At 36.0% G+C, this 27,526-nt stretch overlaps 1 protein-coding gene across 2 annotated transcripts in view; it reads right to left on the bottom strand.

Annotated features, from left to right (window-relative positions):
* ARHGAP29 (Rho GTPase activating protein 29) overlaps nucleotides 1–27,526 on the bottom strand; it is a 73,831-nt gene that overhangs the window by 42,588 nt on the left and 3,717 nt on the right. For both annotated transcript variants that reach the window (XM_080800005.1, XM_080800006.1), the window contains exons 2-3: nucleotides 14,401–14,637; nucleotides 2,986–3,120 (exon numbers count right to left, since the gene is read on the bottom strand). In XM_080800005.1, coding sequence (XP_080656131.1) covers nucleotides 2,986–3,120; nucleotides 14,401–14,605 — 340 coding nt within the window. In that variant the 5' untranslated portion in view covers nucleotides 14,606–14,637. The remainder of the gene's footprint in view (nucleotides 1–2,985; nucleotides 3,121–14,400; nucleotides 14,638–27,526) is intronic.

The following is a 27,526-nucleotide window of genomic DNA, read 5'->3' as shown; positions in this document are numbered from 1 at the left end:
AAAGAAGACACAAAGCTTCTACAATTTCAGACACATAATTAAAGCTCATTTTTCTCTTTTGTTTCTCAATTTTTAAATATAGTGCAAAAAACAGAACACGAAAAACCTAAATGAACAGTCGTATTAATTTAAACTACAAATAAGATTGACCAAAACAAATATAAAGAGTGAAAACACAAATATGTAAGTACATAATAAATTACTGAGTGAAGATGTCTTTTATCTACTTCAAAAATAAGCTGTATCTCTCTTACCATATTGCAAATATTTTGTCAGACTTAACTTCCTGCCTGGAAACAGGAGGAGACACAGGAAATACAAATCACTACTAGAATGAATGAGGAAAAGCTTTTTCTTTTAAAGTTTTTAATTTAATTTAAAGCTTTCAATTTTTCTTTTAAAGTTATCAAAAAGGTAAATTCCATACTTAAAAAATAAAAGGAGTCAGAGATTCCAATTTTATTCCAATGCATTTATGATGCACAGGAAGTGGACAGACTTTATGCATCTTGCAGTAGCACAAACAAAATTATACCTCCCTGATTCTAAAGTCATTCTGTATTATCTTTTTTTTTAATGTCTTAGTATACTTGCCAATTGCATCGACAGTTAAGATGTCCTCCTCAGCAAGTCATGTCATCTTCGTTTTTTACATGCAATCAGGAATTTAAGAAAAAATGATCTCCACATTACAGACAGCTTTCTGATCCCAAGTTATAACAGCTTTTTTTTCTTTGAGTTTTCCCCATTTAAAATAGAAATAAAAATGCACTTTAATAGGTTTTTTGAAAATATTAAAATAGACGGCATATGCAAAACATCTAGACTGCCAAAGAATAGAGATTCAAAAATGGCTTCTACCTCCCCCTTGTCTTTCCAGGGTTTGAAAATTATCATTAAAAGAAAAAAATTAAGTAAGCTCTAATTTGACCTCGATTTTTCAGGTCACTGGATATTTTTCATTTTTAAACTCCCTTCACTTAGATGGTCTCAATAATAAGAGCAAGGAGGAAAGGTTTTATTTAAAAACATAAAATTACACCAAGGAAAAAACGATTTTTAAAATTTTCTGGTCTCATGCAGCCTTACTAAAACAGAATAAGCAAAGCAATCTTTTAAATTTCACCCAACACAAAAGTAAGATGGTAACAATAATCCCAAAGGTAAAGACAGTCCTAGTGGGAGATAATATTCAAAAGATAGCTTTACCTCAAAGGAAAAAAGATCTCCAAGGCAGCTGAGAGGCCACTTTCTTCAAGTCTGTTTCTGGAATGTGGACACCAACTATACACAGGCACACTCCTTCCCCAGGACATCCTGACTGCACACAATAGCTACTGACAACAATTGAATGAACTGTGGTCGCTATTTCCAAGCATGGAAATTTTACTATCTATAGACGCAAATTTCCCTATCTAAGTTAAACGGCACTTATAAACAGTCTATTTAAAAACAAATTTGGTTACTAAGCACATTTTTAAAAGTCACAACAAACTATTCATTTTTCCCATGTAAAGTCATCTACATGTTTTTTAATACTTGAAATACAGAAAAAGAAACAAGGAAAAAGAACCACTCAAGCACCATAAATCTATGTCAAAAAGCAGAGGAAGAGGTTCTCAGGTATAGGGACCATATTTTATTGACAAAGTTTTTATTTTCTTCTCCTGCCTCATCCCTTGACACTTACTTGCCCTTGGCCTTCTCTAGGTAGGAGTGTGTGTTCCCCAACTGCATTAAGTTCTTCACATTCAGATTTCTTACAAAAGTGCTCTATATCACAGTCCCCAACCTCCCACCCTAACCAAGGAAATGCCCACCCGACCTTTGAGACTCAGAACAGGTAATTCCCCTCCCCAAAGAATTCTTTCCTTTTTTTATTCAACCCATGGTGAGTCACTTTCTATAGTTACTTTGCTTGAATTCAGATTACTTATCAGTGACATTTAATGCTGACAATCCCTTCCTAGAACCTCACACTTTTTAAATTCCATGACATCTTTCTCTAGACCATCTCCCTATTTCTTAGGTGTTTCTCAGGCTCCTCTATTTTCTCTCCATCCCTGGGATCTCACACTCAGCTTACACTTACTCCTCAAACTGTGGGTTGGAGCTACCCTCTTCCTTTACCACCGATACACCAACAGCTTTCAAGTCCCTATCTTCAACTCCAAACTTCACATTAATCCTCAATATTCCACCTATCCTGTTCCATCAAACCAGCACCCATCTCCTCTTCTATAACAACTATACTCCACTTCCAGCACACTCCAGCTTCTTTGATCAGACTGGCAGCCCACATGCAGCCCCTTATTTCTAACCATCTCGCTAACTGAACCCCCTGCCTCATTCTTCTCAAATACTTGCTGCACCTCAATCCTTCTTAAACACTATAGTCTGGAATATTAGATTCTAATAAAATATTTTTGGTGGCAAGTCATTTCATTAGAGGATAAATCTCAATTCTTGATTCTTTAGCACATGTAACATACATATGTGTGTGTGTGTGTGTGTGTGTGTGTGTATCCATACATAATTTTAGTTTCATTTTTTTACCTTAAAAAAAAAAGATTCCAATTAAGCCTTTCTCTCATTTTGGCTCCCTCTTTTAAGCGAAGTCACTACAAATGACCATTTTCCAGCAACAACTGTCCTTACAAAACAAAGACTTTTATACACTAATAACCTACTTCAAAAGAGCATGCACTCTTTCAAAAAACTCAGAAATTTTCAATATCAGTTGTTTAGTTTATATCAGTTATTATTTTCAAATTCCTTCCTGCTGAATGCAGTTTTAATTTTTGAAAGGAAGAGAGTTTTAGGTGTGACCTAATGGGAATATCTACATACTGAAGTATACATAATTCCTATTGATATACATACCGATGCCATGTGGGGAGGTGGCACTGTATTCATTATGGACCAAAATGTATTACTTAGATGTTGTTTGCCCACACCAACAGACTTTTAATACATCTTTCTTACCTTTTACTTTTGCAGTAAGCATTTCTGCAGCATTTTGAAGATCAACAGAATTGAGGTTCTGATGTTTATTCATTACAGATTTTAAAACACGGAGAAGTTCGTCCAGACGTATATGAATAACTTCTTTAAAACAGTCTTAAAAGAAAAAAAAAATGTATTTGTTTCCCAGACCAAGTTTCTGGAATGCAAACGATGAAAGACCATTTTGAAGCACACTTCAAATAAAAGCAGCGGCCCTGCAATATTTGCCCACTGACATGTTCACTTATATTTTCACCATTGCAATTAGTATATTCAATTTATCCAGCCTTCAAAAACTCTATAATCATTTCAAGTTGGTAAGGATTTCACAGTTATGGTCAATTTAGCCCTACCTTTTTCAGTTTTCCCAGTTTCAGTTTTCCGGATTGTGCCTTCCTTCCTAGCCCCCACCTGTCTACTCCCAGCCTGCTCCACTCATTTACAGCAACTCTGGTCAGATGCAGACGACATAATTTTATAAGCCTTAGAAATAATGTAGCCATATAACTTATCATCCAAACCAAAAACTCTAAGCAAGTGAAAAGGCGAAAGCTATTCCTCCTGCCAGCACCAAGAGGCATACTCCTGGATGGCCATCCTAGGTAAAAAAGAAAGAATAATCACCCTAACTTTAAAACCCCTAAAGTAATCTTCAAAAGTCTGAAAAGACGACTACTTTAAATGTAACACTCTGATGTAATTTTCCTTTCTGTAACCTTATAGCCTAGTGTTTAAAAATAGTTAACATTTTTGGGGCGCCTGGGTGGCTCAGTGGGTTAAAGCCTCTGCCTTCGGCTCAGGTCATGATTCCAGGGTCCTGGGATCGAGCCCCGCATCGGGCTCTCTGCTCAGCAGGGAGCCTGCTTCCTCCTCTCTCTCTGCCTGCCTCTCTGCCTACTTGTGATCTCTGTCTCTGTCAAATAAATAAATAAAATCTTTAAAAAAAAATAGTTAACATTTTTTAAATGCTTCCTATGTGGTAGGTACTGTTAAAAGCACTTAAAAGATATTATCTCATTAACTTTCACATCCAGATAATTTTAAAATACCCACTGTACAGATGACAAAATTGAGGCACACCTAAGCTCACCAAGTTACTAAGCCGTGGGGCCAGAATTTGAACTCAGTGAATATAATTCTAGAAGCCATGCTCTTAATGTTAGACTGCCTCCCCCTGAAATAGCTTAGAAAACAAAAATAATGTCATAATTATACAATTAATTGTTTCAGAAGTGTTGAAAAGATAACCATTAGAAATAAAAACTGTCTTTCTAAAAAACCAAAATGAAAAATTTTTGAATGAAAAAACCATCATCCATCAAATATGCCATTCCTTAACTGTATTATCAAGAGAAAAAAAAAAGTGTAGGCAAGGTGGGGAGCTGGATGCATCAGGGCAAAGCATATTCCAGGAAGAGGCAAAGAAGAACAGTTCAGGGAGTGACGGAAGCAGAGAGAATATAAGTGCTTTCAGGAGAAAATGTGACTCATTCATCCAACAAATTCTAATGACAGAAATATAGGAGAATAAGTGCTGGCTGAAGTAACCTTGGAAACGAGTTAAATCTATAAAGACTAAAAGTAAAGGAAATGCACCTAAGTACTACCACTCTAGGTGATAAAGAATTTTCAGTGAGGGTTCAGGTTTACAATTCTGATGGTGCTATACATAAACACTGGAATTGAAAAACTGTGTAAATGGATGGTGGATGTTGGGAGCCAGGTATCTTGCTGTTGGGGTAGAAATTTACAAATAAATGTAATAATCCATATTGTGGTAGATTAGAGTGGGACACTTCAGTAAGAATTCATGTTTAACTTAACACAGACACAGGTGGTTACATATAGAAATATGTATAGATATGTTTATTTACACAGGTTCATACACACACATATATTTCTTTGCTCTGTCTGCTGAAAGGGCCTAAAAGAAATGACACCCCTTAGGAACAAGCACACCTACCACCCTGAGCTTGGTTTCTACTACCATTCGCTAAAAAAGTATCATGGCTCCTCAGAGAAATGGCTGATTCTAGGACTGGGGCAGAAAACGTGCAGGAAAAGTTAGGTGCATCTAGTAGAGCCAGAAAGTAAGAGCTTAGCAAAAACTAACCCTCACACTGACTAAGGTACGTCAAGGGTACACAGAAGCCAACTGAGAGAGCTTCTAACGGCCAAAGCTGGAACAATTTGAGCAACAAATAAAGTAGTACTGGATTATAACTCAAAGTATAAAGTAAATATCCATGAGTTCATACTGACACAAATAAATGAACAAATTAGTGAGTGCAGGAAGAGATAAATCTCTTGGATAGAAGAATGCCAAATAATTTATATAGATATTTTGTCCTCAAGTAGATGGAGCAGGCATATAGTGACTTCCTTCCAAAGAGTAAAGTAGAGAAAGGGGGACAAAATGAGTAATTTTAAAGTAAAGAAACTTTATTACTAAGACAGATGATCAAGGTTGACATTGAGTGATAAATCATGTTTCTAGAAATTATTCTTGATATGACCTGTGATGAAAATGGCACTTTATATCTGTTCCTCCCAATATCCCAATCTAATCATGAGAAAACATCAGATAAATTCTAATCAGGATGCATCCTATGAAATATCTAACCAGTATTCCTTAAAACTGTTAGGGTCATCAAAAATGAGCTAAGTATGAGAAACTATCACAACCAAGGAGGGTCTGAGGAGACATGAGAATTAAATATAATATGATAGGATCCTAGAAGAAAAGAGGGACATTAGGAACAACTTATGGAAATATGAATAAAACTATGGGCTTTAATCAATAATAATGTATCATTATTATCAAATATTGGTTCATTAACAGATGTACCATATTAATGTCAAGTTGTTAATAAATAAGAAAAACTGGGTATAGAATATATGGGAACTTTCTGTATTCTCAATTTTTCTGTAAATCAAAAACTGTTTTAAGAATAAAGTCTATTTATTTATTTATTCTTTAAACCAACATATAATGTATTATTTTGTTTTTCTAAGATTTTATTTATTTATTTGGCAGACAGAAATCACAAGTAGGCAGAGAGGCAGGTAGAGAGAGAAGGAAGCAGGCTCGCCACCGAGCAGAGAGCCCTATGCGGGGCTCGATTCCAGGACCCTGAGATCATGACCTGAGCCCAAGGCAGAGGCTTTAACCCACTGAGCCACCCAGGCGCCCCTGTCTTACTTGTTTCAGGGGTATAGGTCTGTGAATCATCACTCTTACACAATTCACAGCACTCACCATAGTACATACCCTCCCCAATGTCCATAACACAGCCACCCTCTCCCTACACCCCCACCCCCCAGCAACCCTCAGTTTGTTTCCTGAGATTAAGAGTCTCTTATGGTTTGTCTTCCTCTCTTTCGTCGTTTCATTTTTCCCTCCCGAATAAAGTCTATCTAAAAAATAAAATACAGATGGGCAAGAGATATTAGGAATTTCATGTACTTTTGGAATTTCCCTGTAAATATATATTACTTTTATAATTAAAAAATGCATTTATAATTTTTCAAATGCTACAGAATATGCGCTATGCAGCTTAAAGAATAATCTGAAATGATCATTATCTGTTTCATCTGTTTCCTAACTGTGGTTGTTATTTCATTCAGTAGGTTTACTTAGTTGAGACAATAAAGCTTAGTGATTGGTTAAAAGCATAATCTCTAGAACCAGACTGCCTGAATTTTAATTTCAGATGCACGGTTTATAAACCTTGGGTGAGATACTTAACTTCTGCGTGCCTCAGTTTCCTCGCTTGTAAAAGGAAGACAATGGTAACTACTTCATAGGATTGTTGGATTCAATGACTTAAAACACATCATGCACTTGGAACACCCACCATAAATGTTTACAGCTATTTTTATTAGTTAAGGCGATGGTGGAAATAGGCTAACAATAACATAGGTTAGGTCTGAAATGGAACCTAGTAGCTTTGAAATAAAAGAAACTTCTGGAAAACAATATAATTTGAATAGTTGTAAGAATAACATAATTCTATTTTTCCCAGTTTTGCATTGCAAAGCCTATTGTTTTGTATATACATGTGTGCATATGCAATTACTATAATGTTTAGCCAAAATCTTAATACTAATTATCTACAAGAGTAAAACTCCGGTAACCCAATATTTGCTTGTTTATCTACCATCCCTGTAATATGGTAATCTGAATTTTAATTTATTGTTTTACTCATTTGTGCCATTTATTTTCCGCTTCATTTAGCTTATCAAGTGAAAGCAGATTAGCCAGCTCTACTTTTTGGTTCTCATGCATTAACACAATACCACGGTGTTTATATTGCAAACACTTCATGGAAATGCTTAAGTAAATAAATGAAAAAACCATGGTGTTTTCCTTGCTTTAAAAAAACGGACAATAATTTTTAAAACCACTCTTGTTAATTTAGCTTAACCTCTCTGGGAAAGCAATGAAAACAAGGAGGAAAGTAAGTTTCAGAACTTATCACTAGGAAACTCCCTTTTTTTTTGCAGTAATGCCTTCTGAATTTACGGGATAAAAGCAAAGTCTGAAGAGCAGCTTTCTTTATTCAGCCACTTGGGGACTGTAAAAATAATAATAGCTGACATTTTAAAAAACTTACTGTAAGAGCTTTATATATATGAACTCTAGTCTTCACAACATCCCAGTGACGTAGGTACTATTCTCTCCTTCCAACAGATGTAGAAACTGAGGCACTGAGAAGATAAGTAACTTGCTCATGGCTACATATAACCAGCAAGTGTCAGAATGAGGATTCCACCTTAGTTGTTCTAGCTCTAGATTTTGTGCTCTTAATCACTATGATATGGTAACATGATTAAAGAAGTTACAGTTTAATGACAAGTACTCTGCACTCTCTGATTAAATAGGCTTTACCTTCTAATCAAATATGCCAGTTACTACTATAAATGGTGTTAAGGTATTGTAAACAATTCCAGGCAAGTGAAACAAAAAAATAAAAGCAGTCTCCTAAGAGTTGGCACATTATGTCCTAAAGCAGCTACCTGTATTTCATACTTTATTCTTCAAAGATTCACTTCAAAATCATACCTATCTACATTTACGTGAACTCCTCCTAAGTGATATCCATTAGAAATCACTTCTGGAGAGGTCTACTTCTAAAGAACATGGCAGGAGGACATATCTGATACTAGCAACCCAACCTTCCTAATATTTCAAAAAATTTCTGGATATAGAGGATATATATAGAGGATATAGATGATGAAAATTAATTAATATTCATCAGTGGTAAAATTAACTCTGTTGAAATTTGTCTGAAATAAATTTGCATATTCTCTTGTATAATCACCTAGGGAAAATTGAGTTAATCAAAAAGACAGGATTTCAATTAAGACTGAAAATTTATGCAGACCTTCCCTCTTACAATAAAACATATTACTTAATGGCATTAGACTTATTTAACTTCTTTTATTTAAAAAAATTACCTTACAAAGTTAACATACCTCTTCTGACTATAGTTCAGACAAATTAAGGACCAGACAGAATTCATCAGAAGCTATCATTTATAAGATTCAGTTATGTTTTTACAAAATAAAGTGATACGGGGCGCCTGGGTGGCTCAGTGGGTTAAAGCCTCTGCCTTCGGCTCAGGTCATGATCTCAGGGTCCTGGGATCGAGCCCCACATGGGGCTCTCTGCTCAGCAAGAAAAAAAAAACAACAAAAAAAACAAAATAAAGTGATACACTCTTAATTCAGAAAGTTTTTTTTTTTTAATTAGAGAACTTTATCTGCAACTGATGATAAAGTTTTATCTTCCTTTCTAGACTATTTAAAGAACAAAACAAAAACAAGGCACCATTGTCACAATAGTAAACTTTCATTAAATTCCAGTTTTAAAATAGTATATTAGACAAACTACCAATATCCCTTCAAATGCATTTTACAACAGCAATGACTACTTCTCCAAGCACTGAGGAGCAGAAAAATTAAGTAATTTGCACTATTCTTTCTAGCCCAATTAAAAAGCCTTGCACCTTTCACATGCCCAAATGTTGAGCTTCCTTGAATGGTGTTCTACCAGAAATGAGGAGGTATACTGCAGAGTTTAAGATTATTGTATGAACTAGAAGAACACTTACGAATCTGTTCTTTGGAATTAAGAACACATTATTCCTTAGGGGGACAACCATAAATCTGAAGTGGTATTTATACAGCACATATGTTAACTACTAGTGTTGTATTTAAACACAGAGAATACATGTATAATAGAGTGCCTTCAGCATTTTAAAATAAAATGTAAAATCTGGCCCTGTAACTATTTATAATGCATCTTAATGACAACGGATAGAAATCTAAAACTTCAAAATCCACATGTGCTACTTATACAACTACAGGGTAACCTCCTCCTGGAAATAAACAGTGGACAGAGAATCAACAAACTCTATCAGCTACTTTACCAAAGCATGAGTTTTCACAGTCATCTGATGTCCCACATTAAACTCTTCATTTTTATTTGTAAATAAAAAGAGCGGAGACGAACTGTATACCTACCTTACTTGTTACCACAGAGCTCTTTGGTAGACACTTATTTTCTCTAATCAGTTCCTCAAAAACTATGGCAACATGAGCTTCACATTGTCACTTTCGCAAATTTCACAAATACCACATTTAAGAAAGTTACCATAAAACCCACATTTACAAAATCCTATAGACTAGTAGGAGGCAGGTGTCCTCTAAAATGCATTATATGGGGGGCCCTTGGGTGGTTGAGCTGTCCAACTCTTGATTTTGGCTCAGGTTGTGATCTCAGAGTCATGAGATCAAGCCCCAGATGGGGCTCTGCACTCAGCAGGGAGTCTGCTTGAAATTCTCTCTCTCCCTCTCCATCTGCCCCCTGCCCCTGCTTGTACATGCATGTTCTCTCTCCCTTTCACTCTTAAATAAATAAATCTTTTTTATATAAAAATGTATTATATACTTGGAAAACAAATATTTAGTTGTCTTCTCCAGCTCTGAACTCTTGATATTCAGAACAATGTACAATCTCCAACTCCAATCAAATTCTGAATCACAGAATTATGAAACTGGTAGCATCTGGTACAGCACCTCATTCTTAAATCATTAAATGACTGAGGCCATATTCCAAAACTAGTCAGTAGCAGAAAAAGGCCTAGAACCTAGATAAAGTGATTCTCTTTTCATAGCTCTTTCTGCCATCCATTACTACCAATTTCATCAATTTGTATAGCCTGGCTGGAAACTGATCTGTTGGTTCAAATCAAAGGATAGCATTAAAGCTATGTACTCCAAAGACAAAGGGATTCTAAAAAGACCCCAAGAGTACTTATTTCTAAATAACATTTTGTTAAATTTGTTCCAGTAACAACTATTTCTAGGTTTCTTTAAGTGCTATAGAAATAAACAAATGTTTATGGCTCAAGAATTCATCTCAGTAGTCTTGAGACTGATAAAGGCCAAATGTCTATGCCAGCACTGTCCAACAGAAATTTCTGCAATGATGTAAATATTTATACCTTCACTGTCCAAAATGGTAGCCACTAGCCACATATAGCTAATAAGCACTTGAAATGTGGGTACTACAACTGAAGAGCTGAATTTTTTATTTAAATTTTTATTTAAATTTTATTTGAATTTTTTATTTAAAATAAAAAATTATTTTTTTATTAGCCACATGTCTAGAGGTTACCATATTGGATACTGCAGGTCTACATAGTCCCCATCAAAAACAGAATTGGCTGATGAAATAATGAAGACTGAGTGGTATTTTTTTAAAGTACCTGCCATGTGAAGCAGTTGAGATAGCATGGAAAGAACACACACCATTCTGCATTTATGACCTCTGGATTCCAAAAGAAATCACTATATATCAGCAATAAGAGGTTGATGAAATCATACAATCTACGTTATACAAACAACTCATCTGTGAAATGGGGCTAAAACTACTGGTCTTTGTGGGTACTCTGATTAAACGGTGTTTGTATGTAAAAGCACTCTATAAAATGCAAAGCACCATATATAATTATGTATCATTCCTATAACAAGTTTCAAGGAAAGGAAAATGTGGCTATAAATCAATCATAAAGCTATTAATCTACGTGTAGCCTCAGAAATATGATTGAACACCTGAAGCAACAGTCAAGTGAATTTTGCATATCATTGCCTCATGAAAGGTAACATATACAAAGAAAACGGTATTCAGATTATACCAAAAGGTGACTTAACTGTATACCTACACTCTTTATTTTTAAAAGCTAACTTTTTAGATTTTTAACAGCCAGCTGACACGGTAATGAACAATGCCAGAAATCTGGCATCCTTCCTCTTAAGGAAGCAAAATATAAAATATTGGCAAGGCCACTGACAAGTCTCCCTCACTCCAAAAGAAAAACAGTGAAACAGCTTTTTTCTGTCTGGCCAGTTTATGAGTAGAGTGGTAGTAAACAACAGCAGAAGTGCAGGGAAAGTTCTCAATACCCAGAAGACAAAAGTATGGCCTATGTCTAGTCTATAGGAACATATATAACAATACCATCTCAAGTAATTACAGAATTTTAAGCTTTTTACCTGCTTTCCTGAAGATGTTATCTTGTGTGATTCTTACAATAAAATTATTACAAGGAATAGTTTGATATTCTAACTAGCTGAAAATCATGATCAAAATTAAACATAGCATATTACTTATAGTATTATTATTTATAATGAGGTTAATTTATATATTTATATATGCTCCCTTGTTTAAGAAAAACAAACAAAAAAGTTTTTATCAACTCAAAATTAGTGTCAGATTTTAATAATAATGATCCAAAGATAGAAAACAAATTCTTGTTACATCCAAGATTTGTTTTGAGATAGCATACATATATCCTTTTAACTCTGATTGAAGAACCAAACATTAAAATCAATCCAAAGGTAAATAATGAAAATTCTCTGGCCATGGCTTACTAAGGAGAGTTGGTTATCCAAAAGACGGTTTTTACATTTTTTAAATTAATTTACCAGCCATAAACGGCAAACTTTTTTACTATCAGCAATAAAATCAAGAATTTAAATTTTGAAGTACTGGTTTTCCTATTAAAAGGACAATATCTTGAGGCGCCTGGGTGGCTCAGTTGGTTAAGTGTCTGACTCTTGATTTTGGCTCAGGTCGTGATCTCAGGATCTTGAGATTGAGCCCTGCGTGGTGCTCTGGGCTCAGTGGGGAGTCTGCTTGAGACTCTCTGTCTCCCCCTCCCTCTGTCCCCCCTACCCTGGGTGTGCATACGTGCTTTCTCTCTCTCTCAAATAAATACATCCTTTTCTATTTTAAAGGGATAAGATCTTTATAAATTTTTAATAATAAATTTTCATGAAAACTAGATTTCCGTATGCATACTTTTATCTTAAGGGGCAGTCTCCTTTTGCCATCTTACTTAGAAATTTTCTCTTTTCTCAATTAGAATCAGCTTTCAATTCTCTCCTAGTCTCTGAATTATCGATTCACAAATTAAAATTCACATAATAAAACTGAAGATAAAGAGTTGTCCCACTTGTTTTAAATTATCATCATTTAAAATCTGCGAGACAAGGGATAAATATGCAAGATCAGGATTTAAAAGTGATGTTAATCTCCTGAGGAAAACAAAAACAAATAAAAATCTTACCTAAAAATTTTATTTGTATTAATGAACACTTAAATTGATAATTAAAGAAAACTGGATTTTACCCTAAATTGAGGTAAATGATTTGTCAACCAAGGCATCATTTTAAATTTTACTTTCAAAATTAACCCAGTTAATAAACTTACACCAAAAAGAATGACCTTTACTATATGTAAATTTAAAAACAAATTTAAAACAATTAACCCAGTTAAGAAAAGGGTTTATTTAAAACTATGCTTCTTTAAATATGGCTTCTTTAGAAACGGCAGATGGTATCATTTTGTTAAGAAATTTATTCCCAGTATAATGCTTAATGTATTTAGAATACCTTTCCACAAGAAAAAGAAAACTTTATTACCATTTAATCAACCATAACTAGATTTCAAAATCAAGCTATTAAAATGAACAGGTGTATAGGTAACTTTTTTTAAATAATATTATATGTAGTCTCAAAAACATGATTTATGTGATTGTTTTAAGGAAAATTCAAATACTAAAATTTTAAAGCTATAATTCAAGTCCAGTTGTTTTGGGCATTTCAAATTGAAAAGCAGGTTAGAAGTAAATTCTTAAAAGCAGCATTTAGTATAAGATGTGATTTTAGTCTCCTTTCTAAAACATGTATCAGAAAATGAATATTTATCTTATATACAGAGAAAATATTTATTAAACTCTCATGTGTATGAAGACAAAAGAGGTCTCATATAAATAAAACTAGGAATATTCATTTTCTACATCCAGACCTACCATTATGAATATGGAAACGAACTACTATTTATCACAAAAGGATAGGGGCTGTATCTTTATTATCACTACCATCAAATCTGAATATAAAACAGGCATTAAAAGTTAAAAGCCTTAGGGTAGATGGAGAGGAGAAGGGAGTTGAGGGAAATTGGAAGGGGAGGTGAACCATGAGAGACTATGGACTCTGAAAAACAACCTGAGGGTTTTGAAGGGGCAGGGGGTGGGAGGTTGGGGGAACCAGGTGGTGGGTATTAGGGAGGGCACAGATTGCATGGAGCACTGGGTGTGGTGAAAAAACAATGAATACTGTTACGCTGAAAATAAATAAAAAATTTTTTAAAAAAATTAAAAAAAAAAAAAGTTAAAAGCCTTAGGGACTAAAATCAACTTGGGGAATGCAGATGTCTGTAGCTCTTTACTTTAGAAGAATAAAGTTTGTGCTCCATTATCCATTTCTAACTAGACAGAGAATAAATTCTGTGATTATCCCTTAATTGAAGAATAGGTTATATAACAGCAAAACAGAATTAAGTGTGACTTTTGAGGAAAAAAATTTTCACTCAAATGCAGTGATTCTAGATTTAGTTTTAGGAACAATATAGAAAACTGAATCAAGGCAGAAGGATCAAAAATATAAATAATAAACATTCGTCTGCTTCTTAAAGAATAATCAAGGCACTGCATTAACAAGAAGGTTAAAATTCCAACAATCTAAAATTTTCTCATGTCAAATGGGCCTAACTGCTAAGAACCAAAGACTGAGTTTTGTTTTTTGTATGCTTGTTACCTCACACTTACCAACGTTTCTATTATGTATTGTGCTGTATCTGATAATAAAATAGCTTACACCATAACATCAAACATCAAACATCAAGGGGGGAAAAGGTCATAAAGTAACTAAAGCAGAATACCCTGTTCCTACCACTGTGTACGTGTTTATCTGCAGCTAGGCTGGCATTTAAAATTTAACAAACTATCCAGTAAGAATGTTAAAAGAAAATAGTTGACAAACCTGAAAGAATAGCTTCTTTCAAATATAGTAACATATGTGAGAACTTCCTGATATCATTCACCAACTCCTTGATGTAATCCGGATCAAAAATGGAATTGGAACTTATGGACTTGAGCCCCATTTCAGGAGTTGTAACATCAGTAGAGAGTTGGCCTGATGACAAAACACGTTTTTTCTTTGTCTTTTTCTGTTTGTGAGCAATCATCCTTCCACAGAACAGTCAGAAAAACTGAAATCCTTAAGTGGAGGGGAGAAAAAACAAGAGAGAAACACAAATACCACATCAACCAGAGGAAACATTAGACCAGGTTTCCACAAACACCCCACAGCCCACCTCAGTATTTTATCAACAACAACAAACACGGTCCTACTAATTTATTTATTAAGTGCCAGTCATCTTGACAATTCTATAATAGGCAACTACTAGTCTCTTCATTTCAAAATAAGCAACCTAAGCTTTGGGAGTTAAATCATTGTCTAAGCTCTCTGCTAAAGATGATGAACTGGTACTTAAAACCCAGATCTGCCTGGTTGCCAAAATCCATTCTCTTAATTAATAACTTCCTCTTAACTCCTAGGGTACAGAATTCTTTTAATTGTAAGTCGTTCTGAAAAGTCACTTGGCAGAAGAACATACTCTACCTCCATGACATCATCTTCAAAAATAAAGACACAATATGAGCTCCAACAAAAGAAAAGACCTGTTTTCAAAATCCCCTCTATCATTTACGATGTCTGTTCTGACAAGCTGTTAAATCACTTCATTTTGGTATGCTCATTTATAAAATAGAAATAACATTCTGACAATACCTACCTCACGAGATTATTGTAAGCATTAAAAGAGACAGAAGTATAGAAGTGTCTGACACATAAAAGTTCAATTACAGTTAGTTCTTAATAATAATGCATACATATACACACATGCATACACATTCCAGGTTATCAAGTTTCAGCAAAAATAATTTTCTGTTGAAAAGAAGTTCTAAAGGTGCCTACTAATCTGATATATCCTGATTGCCTGAACAAATAAATGTATGAATATCAGAGCAATATTTTTGGTAATTTAAAGACGGTATAGTAAAAACACAATCTTTTGAAATGAGAAAGATTTAGATTTAACTTCTGGTTCAATACTTTCTAAATGTGTGACCTGTATAATTTTGCTTACAGGCTGTGTGAGAATTAAAAGGGGACAGAAAATTAAAAGACTTCACATGTAAAACATTTAATTCTGCACACAGTTGAAACAGAAAATTTTAGTTTGTTTCTGCTTCATCCTCACATTTTACCCTTCCAGAATTGAAAGTCCTAATTTTGTCTGCATTTCTTGAATCAAAAAGGAAATTACTGGAGGAATTAAGTTAGCACAAGCATAATCACTAAAATATTTTTCAAATATTTCATCTTTAATATTTTGATACTTTCAAATGGTAGAATTACTAAGAACTGTGAAATTTACAGTAGGAAGTTTTACATAATATTCACTTCCAGGTCATGTGTAAGATATATTATTGTATCATTTACTCTTTCCTATAACTCACCCAACTCTATAGAATTTTTCCTTCCTAATCTACAGTATCTTTAATCTATCTACTTCTGTCTGTACTACCATACTAGGTGAATTACCACCATTTCTTATCTGAGCTATTGGAACTAATTTTCTAATGATCTCTCCACATCCATTCTTATTCTATTCCAAGTGTAGTGAGTACACTTTTCAAAACATGAATCCCAACATGTCATTTCTCTGCTCAAAACTCTTCCAGAGGACAAGTGAGAATCTATTGAGAACTCGAAGGCACAACATGAGATGGGGTCCCTACTTACCTCTGCAATGTCATCTGGAGCCATAATTCCTACTGGACACTCTCAACATTCCTGCCACACACACTCCCTTCTCATTTTCCAACAGTATTTGTTTACTATGCCTCACAGTAGGAAATAATTTCACATCATGAGCCAGTATACACATTAAGTATGTTATGTTTTTGTGTGGTTGTGTGTTGGAAAGCATAAAACAGATTCTGGCTAAGGAAACAGGTGATAAACCAGATGTTTTCTATCCTATACCATTTCATTTTTTAAAATGCGGCTTGCAGCCCATTAGAATGGTTTCATACTCATAATGGGTCATGGACCTACAACTAGAAAAACACTGACTATTTGACTCAGGGTCCTGTCTATATACAGTTCCACTTGCCTGGACTACTCCTTCCCCTTTGTTTACTCATTCTGCCCCAACTCAAAGATCACTTCCTCAAAGAAATCTTCCTGGACCATCATGCCCCTGTAACAACTAACACCAAACTAGAACAGAATCTCCTGTTAGATGCATTACAGCATCTTATACTTTTCATCACTGCACATATCAAAGTTCAAATAGATGATTCATGTTTTCCTATCTAGATTATAATCCCAAGGAAATCAAGACCATGTCAGTTTGCTAACCAAGTGTTCCCTGCTATAGCACAGTGCTTAGCACAGGAGGGAAGAACTACTCAAAACTATTTGCAGAGTAAAAGAATTTGCAGAATGAACACTGAGCTTATAAAGTTGTTAAGTTGCAATTAATGTTTACAGAAACAAAAAGGTTAACTTTGGATTGTTGCTCTGTTTTAAATGGAAAATATATATGGGTTTTCAAGAAATCTGTCTATAAAGCAATATAAAAGAAGAAAAAGAAAAAAACAAGTCTATAAAGCTGATAAAGGCAAGACTGCATAAAACTGGAGTCAAAGTTGGATTTCTGTTCTTGTTTCTCTACTTCTGACAAGATTTCTCTACTTCTCCAATAGCTTTCAGTGCTGCTTTATTAAATATTTTTGTTAATCCAAATTATTTCTGAAAATGTAATTTCTACATTTAAGCTAGTTCCAAACCTATCTAACATTAATCCTTAAATGTGTAGATAATTTCTAAAATGAGACCAGGACAATTTTTTAGTACAATTATTATACCTAAGTCTCCCCACCAACAATAAAAACAAAACACTCAACTTATTTGGGCAGTTCTTTTACAAATCACTCATTGAGAAGACTATTCCTAACTTAACACTTTTGCAGCTTACTTAATTAAAGTCACTCTGATTAATTTTGACAGCTTTTAGTTTACTAAATTAGATCACTGGGCATTGTCACTGGTAAAAAGATGGTTATTAAAAATGTGTATCGTAAGTTTCAAATAAAACAATTCACTTATCTAAGCAATTCACCTATTTCACCATCTTCATAATGTCAAATTAGTAACCCAAAATTGTAAGAAGTATTTCAAAAATGCCTAAACATTTTTACTCAAGACTAAGAAAATCTATAAGCAAACAAAACGTGAAGGGGGGAAGGAGGAACTAGAAAGGATTACACTCTATCTCTAGTCAGCATTATTGTGAGTAATGTACTAACTTTGTTATATATACTTTACTATTTTTCCTATTGAAATGAAAAAAGGAAATATGACAGTTGAAAAAAAATTTTAAATAACAAAGTTAACCCAGTTTTCAAAAAACGGAACTATAATAGAGAAAAATTTGGAGGATGTAGACTTTCCCAGATCATCCACACTACCTTCCTGTGTCCCAAAATGAATATCTTCTAGTTGGTGTTAATGTAAAATGTAGTTACTAACATACTGCAACCGGCAATTCAATTAAATGAGGTAATAATATGGAAAGCACTTAACACTGTGCCTGGTTCATTATGAAGACTCAGTAACTTAACCATTATTATTAGCCGTGCTTTACTGTGGAAATTGTTTTTTGTTTAATATACTTAGGTAATGAATAAGATGTGGCTACACCACAATATATCTGTAGACTGTGAGCAAGAAATACAGCACTGGAAACAATTCCAGAAACTTACCTGGCTTCATGGAAACCTACTAAATGGCTTCCAAGTGAAGTTTGAACCATGCAAACAGACCATTGAGCAAAATATTTGTGAAACTCTCCAAAATCTCATGCATCTCTTCCAACTTCAAACCATCAACATTAAAAATGTGTTTTATCCACTTAGCAAAGAACTTTGTAGGTAAAAGAATATTACTACACAAAACTACTTTCTCTATATGTTTTTAATTCTAAGTAATATGTGCATTAGAAATGTGAACACTAACTTCCCAGTACTCTGTAATATGAATTTCCCAAGACTTGAGTAGCCTGTGTTAATCAAATGTCCCATGCTACATGCACATCCTCCCCCAAACACATCATTATATAAGTACTTTCATTTTAGGCACTAGGCTAATTAAAGTTTAAAACTGCCTCAGATATCTCCTTAATAGTTCCCATTTAACTATTCCTACCTCAAGAAATATTGCCAGGTATTTCAGAAATCTGCTATTTCAGCACAATTTCTGATTTGGTAAGAATCTACTTAAAGATGCTTTTAAAAAATCAGAAAAATTCATCCTGGAGGTCTTTGATTATATTTTTGTAAAGCTCTCCCTACAAAAACAGCATATGGGCAAGTCAAAGCTTTTCTCAATAATATGCAAATAATTGTAATTTCTAAAGAAAGGCACGCAGTGCACATACACTTCATTCCTGTGCACTTAGAACCTAGTACGTTTAAAAAAGAGGAAGCTGCCCAACCTCCCACGCCTCCAGAATGTCTAGCATTCCTGGCAGGCAGGGCTCTCTCTTGACTAGCCAAAACGATCCCATGCCAAAGAGCACGCTCCCCATCCCCGTATTTAAATACCGAGTAGGGAAACGGAGCAACCAAAAAGGGCAGCGTACATGGATAGCGCCAGAGGAGTGATACGGTCACCAAGACAGGTGGAAAAAGGGGAACCGGCGCCCAGCTCCTGCCTTTAGTCCTGCCCGCCCTCCACAAAGGGTGCGAAGCCAATTCCTTCTTGCCAATGAGAGTAGAATAAGATTAACATGGAGACACGAGGCTCAGTCACTAGGGTTCTTGAGCTCACCCGTTAAAATGAAATATAACAGTCAAGCCCCAAACACATCCACAACGGAATTGGGAAAGCCACTGACACTGAGGCCTCTGAACGAAAGAGCTCCTCTTCAGCCCAAAAGAGAGAGACGAGGAGAACAACGCACCACGGAAATTCTAAAACGTCTCCGGAATGGAACCCAGCTGAAGTGAGGACTGCTGTCAGGACAGGTGGGAGTGGGGCGGGTCAGAGCTAAGACTGGACTCGCTAGCGGTCGAGAGCACACATTCTGGAGCAAAACTGCCTCAGTTTAAACCCGAACTCTGACAATTACTAGCCTGTGTGCTCCAGCAGGTTAACCTCATCTTCCCCGTGTAAAAAATAACTTAAATAATCACGGACCTGTCGCGAGGGTTAAAGAAGTTAAAATGTGGAGCAGTCTTAGAACAGTACGTGGACGGTGGGACTTGTTACATGTTTGCTTTAAATTTAATCGTCATCTGCTCTGGGTAAGTATTCTCGGCCACCAGGCGCGCCGTTCACCCCGTCGGACCCCTCCCGGACGACCAGGAGCACCGAGGACAAGAGCCCGACTCCCAGCGCAGCCCGCCGCCCCCCCGGCTCGGCGTCCGCATGGGCCACCCACACCCTGGACCGCAACCTGTCCGCCGCACCGCGGACCACTCCAGCCCCGAGCCCCAAGACCCGAGCACCGAACCCCAGCCGCCGCGGCAGGACCTAGCGTCGCAGCCCCACACTCACCGCGGCGCTCCATCCTGCGTCCCGGACGAGGACGCCCACCTAACACTCACGGCCGCCGCCGCCTCCGCCGAGGGCTGGAGCTCGCCGCCCCCATCCCCCACGACCCGCGGACTCGCCAAGCCGCCACCGCCACCACCGCCGCCGCCCCAGCAGCTTCGGCCACCACCGCGCCGCCCTGTTCGCTCCGCCTCCCGGCCTCGCACCTCCCGCCTGGCCGCGGCCCGCCCCCTGGGGCCCAGCTCATTGGCTCGCGCCCCTGAGCGGGGCGGGGCGCCGGCGTCAGGCCGCAGGTGGGGGCGGCTGCCGGCTCCAGCACGCGGAGCGCGGGTTGTCAGAGGCACCCCAGCGGGCAGGCTGTCCCCAACATTGCAGGAGGTGTTAACCACAGTGTGGGGCTTGCGGCACGACAGGCGAAGCGAACCTCAGGCACTAGTCACCTGATGACTACATCTGGCTAACAGGAGTTTCTCAAATGAGCAATCTACATTTCTTATAAGGTACTTCTTTTGATCACCTGTTCCTCCCTCATCAAGGCCTTTAAGAAAACAAAAACAAAAACAAGACCTCATACCGGCAAAGTGTAACACAGGCCTGGCTCAACTCCCCTCTGTAGAGGGTAGTATTTCCCACTTAGACCTATATTACTTTCTTAAGCTTCTCTCTCAAAACTCACTCAGGATGAGAAAAATGTCTGAGAAGAATGGAACAATTAAGGAAAGCATCAGGGGCCCAAAGCACGTAAGCCTCCATATCATACTACAACACTGGAACAAGCAATGTCCTTTGTGTCTGTGCTGGAACACTGAGAAAAACCTGATGGAGAAACAGAGGGCACATGGGGCAGGAGACTGTGGGTAATGGTGAAGAGAGAAAAATTATCACCATGAGAGAAAGCAGAAAAAGACATAGGAGAGTGTGAAGAGGAAAAGTAGAAGGAAAATAGGGGTGCAGACATAGCAGGAGGCAAAATCAAGGAAGGCAGAAAAAGGTGATGACAGAGAAAACAGGAATGAGAAATAAAAGAGGGAAGGGAGAGACTACCTACTTACAGACAGAAAAAAATAATAAGCCTCATAGAGCCAACAAGTAGTGAGAAAAGGAGAAACTAATTGACAAAGAGAAGAGGAACATCTTCGAATCCTTACATGAAAAACAATGTTAGTGAAATAAAACAAATGTGGTCCCTCAGATGCTACTTGGGAAAGATAAATATGAAAATGCTCAGCTACTTGGTTACTTTAGCAGCACACTGGATTTTTCAAACTCAACCTATACACATTTACCCCTTCAAACCCCAAACACAACAGTACCAAGGACATGTCACAGATACTCAGGAAATGTCAAAACCAAACTATCCTTCTAAGCATACTTAAAAAGAAAAATGCACCATCACAGAAGCTGATGCCTTGCACGGAAACGAACTAGTAAGAGGAGAGGTCAGGAGTCCCCAGGCCAAAAGGGGACTGAAGCAGTGCAACCCTGATTAAATCATAAGACTTTGGGGAAGAAATGTGAGGTACTCATGCAACCTCAAACATCCCCTTACATCTATTTTAAATGATATAAATTACTTTGTGCTATCTTATCCACCATTCCCTTAATAAGGACGATTGTGTTCCTTGTTGAGGTGGAGCTCACAATGTCATTGACAATGCCTGGAATAAGGTCCTGTTGGGAAGAAAGGGTATGTGGGCATAAGGTAGTAGGATGACAGAAACAGTAAGGAGCACACAGGAGGGAGGGAGAGAAAAAATGGAGAAAGAGAGACCAAGATGTGAGAAGGTGAGAAGCAATTGTGGAGAAGAGAGAAAGGCAGAGAGAAAAAGAAGACGGAAAGATGCAGAGACAAGTGCAGGCAAAAAAAGAAAATAAGATGAGACAATAAAGAGAAGAGAGATAAAAAGTGATAGGGAGAAAGAGATTGAGAGACTACCCCCTGACAGAGAAAGGGAAGAGGGACACCTCTCACAGTTCTAAGGAAGTGAAGTCAGTCAGGCCCCTATGTTGTTACATGAAAAAGATAAATATAAGAACCCTAGGCTCCCTGATTACTGAACTCTACAATTATTTTTGCAGACTTAATTTTAAAAAACATATCTGTTAAATCTTAAACATAACCATACCAAGTTCAAAAGCACTAGAAATGATGAAGTTACCTAACATCTTCAAACTCCATTGGAGGAGAATGACATGGACACTCACCATGGAAACCGCTGACGACTAAACTGAAGGACATCAATGGGGAAAGAGGAAAGAATTCTCAAGGCCAATAGGGGCAGGGCAATCCTCAGGGCACTCGCAGGAGGAAAGTCCGCTCCTCAGATCTGTTCTGGGTTAATCTCAAGACCCTTCCCACCAAATCTACCTCTACACCACCTCAAAACATAACTATCGTGCATAGAACCTGACAGAGAGTGGGTCTTCAATGAATGTTAGACAGTTAAACTATAAGTAAGGTTATCTGAGGGAAATTTTTGAGAAGTCTCTCAATCCCAATCCTTTTACATTTAAAAAAAATACATTAATTACCTTTCATCTTCTCCATGCTTGTTCCTTAGTAAGGAGGATAATAACATTTGGAAACATTTGAAAAAATGGTAGTTCACCTTAAAATTAGAAGTGTTATTTTATTAATTCTCCCAACTTGCATTTTGTTTTAAGTAATTTTATATCACATAAATAATATCTTTCTGGAAGTTCAGAATTCTTGGTTTATAATTAAATTGTAAAGTGCTACCAAAAAGAAAAAAAAAATTAACCCATGTGTGTATCTATTGTAGAAATCCAACATCTTAAAACATTCAATGAGTTGCAGAAAAAAAATTTATGAAAGCAACATATAATTGAAAATGAACTATTTCTTTTTACCAATTTACATTATCCTCTATTATTTTTTCCTTCTGAAACAGAAACTAACATCCCCTATAATGTTGCTCGTGAGTCAACTGTTCTATAAAGCTTCCAATGGCTTGTTAAAATCTTTTTCATGTATTCTCTGCAGTGTTAACTAGCTGGCATTGTTATTTTTGCTAGGTAGATACCTTCATATTCCTGAAGTTGTTTCTGTGGTTTAGTTAGGCTACTTTCCATAACAGAACATGGATCTAAAAACATTTTAAAATTTCTGGAGATATTTTTGGTTGTCACAACTGGGGAGGGGGTTGTACTGACATCTAGTGGGTAGAGGACAGGGATGCTGCTAAAACATCCTACTTGCACAGGAGAGCACCCTCCCCCCACCCCCCCACCCCCACAAACTAAGCCTAAATACCACCATTCCTAGCAGAGTTATCAGTCCCAAATAGTGTCAAGTTTGAGAAATAAAGTCAAAGTTGAGAAACTCTGCTCCAGGCCTAAATACTACTTTCTAAGCAATATGTAAAGTAGAGGAACATGCTAAATTACATCACAGGATGCACCCAGCAAAATCTAGACTGTAGGTCATTTTGTAGAGCAAATAACACAATTTTTAAAATAAATTACAAGGAAAAAGATAGAAATCTTTAGATTAAAAAAGGCTTAAATTTTTAGATATATCAAGTGCAGAAATGAGCCCAGACTTGCCCCACTATATTCTTTTCAGAACTGGACTACAGACAGCATAGAACTATGATCCTTGAGGTATGGGATCACACAAACAAATGAGGTAGGCCTTCAACTGCCCCAACTTTCTGCCTGGAGGCACATTCTAGACCATGGCACAGGAAGTAGAAAGACAAGCAGAGCAGACTGGGGCAGCTGGAATCTGTAGGACAAAGTACCAAAGAGGAAGGAGGTAGGCAAAGGATGAGCTCCAGATATTTGCACAGGCAATTCCTTAATTCTCTTGCTGAATACAAAGCCACAAATGTGTGGATGAAATCCCACCAGGGATAGGCAAAGAACTTCCAGAGAGCTGTAACTTAACAATTCCCAGGGCTCCCACAGGGCTGAAAGACTTCCAAGTTTTCATCAGCCAGAGTTGAGAGACCTGATGAACACTGAAGAAGAGGTCCCCAAACAGCATATGTTAATAGCATATCTAAGTCAGACCTAACAAATATGGTATTCTGGCTTCACCCCTAAGAAGCTTTAGAAGAATCTTTAAATCCTGTAAACTTAAAAAATTCATATTTAAAACAAAAGTAATAATGATGTGTTGTGGCATTCACAACATATACAGAAGTAAAATGTATGACAATAGCACACAGGAGGGAAATGAAACTATACAATAAGGTTCTTACATTATATAAAGTAGCATAATATTGTTTGAAGGTGTATAATCATTAGAAAAAATAATAAGAGGAAGCTAAAAATATATATTAAAACCCTTATATATACATTTAGGAAGCCAACAGAGAACATAAGTGGAATTTTAAGGAAATAATCCAAAAGAAGGCAGGACAAGAATAAAAATAGAGGGAAAAAAACCAAACAGATGAGACAGATTAAAAACAAAAAGAGGATAAACCTAAGCCCAGTCATAGTAATAATTACACTAAATATAAATACTCTAAACACCCCTATAAAAAGGCAGAGATTATAAAAATGAATAGAAAAATAAAAATCGGGGCATCTGGGTGGCTCAGTGGGTTAAAGCCTCTGCCTTCAGCTCAGGTCATGATCCCAGGGTCTTGGGATCGAGCCCTGCATTGGGCTCTCTGCTCAGCAGGGGCCCTGCTTCCTCCTCCCTCTCTCTGCCTGCCTCTCTGCCTACCTGTGATCTCTGTCTGTCAAATAAATAAATAAAATCTTAAAAAAAAATAAAGAAAAAGAAAAATCAACCACGTACTGCCTATAAGAAATAGACTTGAAATAAATTGAAAGCAAAACAACAGAAAAAGATAGATCATGCAAATCAAAAGAAAGAAGTAACTCTATTATAGTGGAAAAGGAGTTTTACCGGGGATAGAATATCATAATGATAATGAATCAATTAGTCATAAAGACATAATCCTACAAATTTTTGCACCTAAAAAAATCAATTAATCATAAAGACATAATCCTACAAATTTTTGCACCTAAAAAGAGCTCCAGAATACATGAGGCAAAACTGACAGAAATGTGGGGAAAAACAGACAAATCCCAATGATAGTTAAGATTTCAACATTCCTCTTTCATAAACTGACAGATAATCTGTAAGGAGATATAAAAGTTGAACAATACTATCAACCAACTTGACCTGATAGACATAAATAACCACTCAACAACAGCAGGGTACACATTCTATTCAAATGCACATAAAATATTCACTAAGTCAGACCATACATGGGACCATGTGACAAGTCCCAATAAATTTAAGGGGACTGAAATCCTATAGGGCATGTTCTTTGACCCAAACAAAATTAAATTTGGAATTAATAACAGTAAATAATAGGGATACCCCCAAATAATTGGAAATTATAAAATATACTTTTAGATAATAATATTTTGAACTGAATGAAAATGAAAACAGCATTTCAAACTGTGTAAGTTATATATTAAAAGCAGTGGTTAGATAAATATGCAGTTTTAGATGCTTTTAAAAATAAAATTTCTAAAGTCAATGATCTAAACTTCCACTTTAAGAAGCTAGAAAATGAAAAGAAATTAAACCCACACTAAGTAAAAGAAAGGAATATTGGTAAGAGTAGAACTCTATCGAAAACAGACAACAGAGAAAAATCAATGTAACTAAAAACTGGTTTTTTGAAAAGAGCAAGTAAACAGATAAATATCTAGCTAGACTAATTAAAAAGTAAAGGGAGAAAATGCAAATTACTAAAATCATGAGTGAAAGAAGAACTATGAGTACAGACCCTAGAGATATTAAAAGGGTAATAGGAATGTTACAAAAATTTGCCAGTTCAACAACTCAGATGAAATGGGAAAATTCCTAGAAAGACACAAATAACCAAATGTTAACACAAGAAACAGAAAATCTGAATAGCCTCACATGTATTAAAGAAACTGAATTCATAATTTAAAATATCTACAAAGAAAACTGCAGACCCAGATGGTCCTAATGATGAAATCTATTGAATGGTTAAAAGAATCCCACAAAAACTCTCAGAAAATAGAGGAGAAACAGGAGGCAGAAACACTTCCCAACTCATTCTGTGAGATTAACATTACCCTGATAACAAAATCAGACAAAGACATTACAAGAAAACTTCAGGCCAAATTTGTTAACACGGTGTTAGTAAGTCAAATCAAATACATAAAAAAAGGATAATACATTATGACCAAGAAGGGTTTGTCCCAGGAATGCAAGCTTATTTTAATATTCAATAGAGGAAAACCATCTGATAAAACTCCACATCTATTCATGATTAAAGCAGTCAGCACAGAAAATAATTTCAACCTGATAAAAGGCATCTACAAAAAATCTACAGCTAACATTGTGATGAAGGACCATGTTTTCCTCTTAAGGATTCATATTGTTACTGAAGTTCTCTGCCAGCAATAGAACAAGACAAAAATGAAACACATTCAGATTGAAATGGAAAAAGTAAAACATTTTTTCCTAAGTTGACATGTTTGTGTACCTAGAAAATCCTAAGGAACCTATAAATAAGCTACTACAACTAATAAATGAATATTATAAGGAACAAAAGATAAAGTCAATATACCTCAACTTTATTTCTATATACCAGCAATTAACAATTAGACAATAAAATTTTAGAAACTAATATCATTTACAGTGGTAACATCAAAAAACAAGATTTTTAAGGAATAAATTTAATAAAACACATCCAAGATCCTAAATCTAAAACAAAAAAACACTACTGCAAGAAATTAAAGAAGTGAATAAATCAACAAGTATACCATGTTCATGGATTGGAAGACTCAATAATGTTAAAACTTTTATTTCTCTCAAATTGATCTATACTTTGAAGCAAACCCAAACAATATTCCTCCTGGCTTTTTTATAGAAATTGACAGGCTGGGTCTAACATGTATATGATTACATAAAAGAACTGGAACAGCCAAAACAATATTGAAAAAGAACAAAGTTTGAGGACTTACACTGCTTGAATTCAAGACTTAACTACAGAGTGACAGTAGTCAAAATAGCATGACACTGATATAGAGACACACATCAACATAATAGAATAGAGTCCAGAAAGAGAACTACATATATACAGTCAATTGATTTTCAAGAGGTATCAAAGTATTCAATTGGGGGAAAGATAGTCTTTTCAATAAATGATACTGAAATAACTTGATATCTATACGAGAAACAAATGATCCTGGATGCTTAAGTCACAGCACACCTTAAATTAAACTTAACATGTATCAGAGACCTAAACATATAACCTAAGTCTACCAGCCTTTTAAATTCAGGATTCAGAGGGGGCAGCTGCCTGTTTTTATAAATAAAAGTTTTGGGGGGAACACGGTCATTTCTAATGTTTATGTACTATCAATAATTGCTTTTGAGCTATAATAGCAGAGTTGAATGTTGAGGTGTATAATCTATAAGCCTAAAATATTTATATTCTAGTCCCTTAAGAAA

This window comes from Martes martes (genome assembly GCF_963455335.1).
Source record: "Martes martes genome assembly, chromosome: 4".
NCBI lineage: Eukaryota > Metazoa > Chordata > Mammalia > Carnivora > Mustelidae > Martes > Martes martes.
The sequence above is the reverse complement of the archived record's forward strand: the minus strand, read 5'-3'. Positions and strand labels throughout refer to the sequence as shown.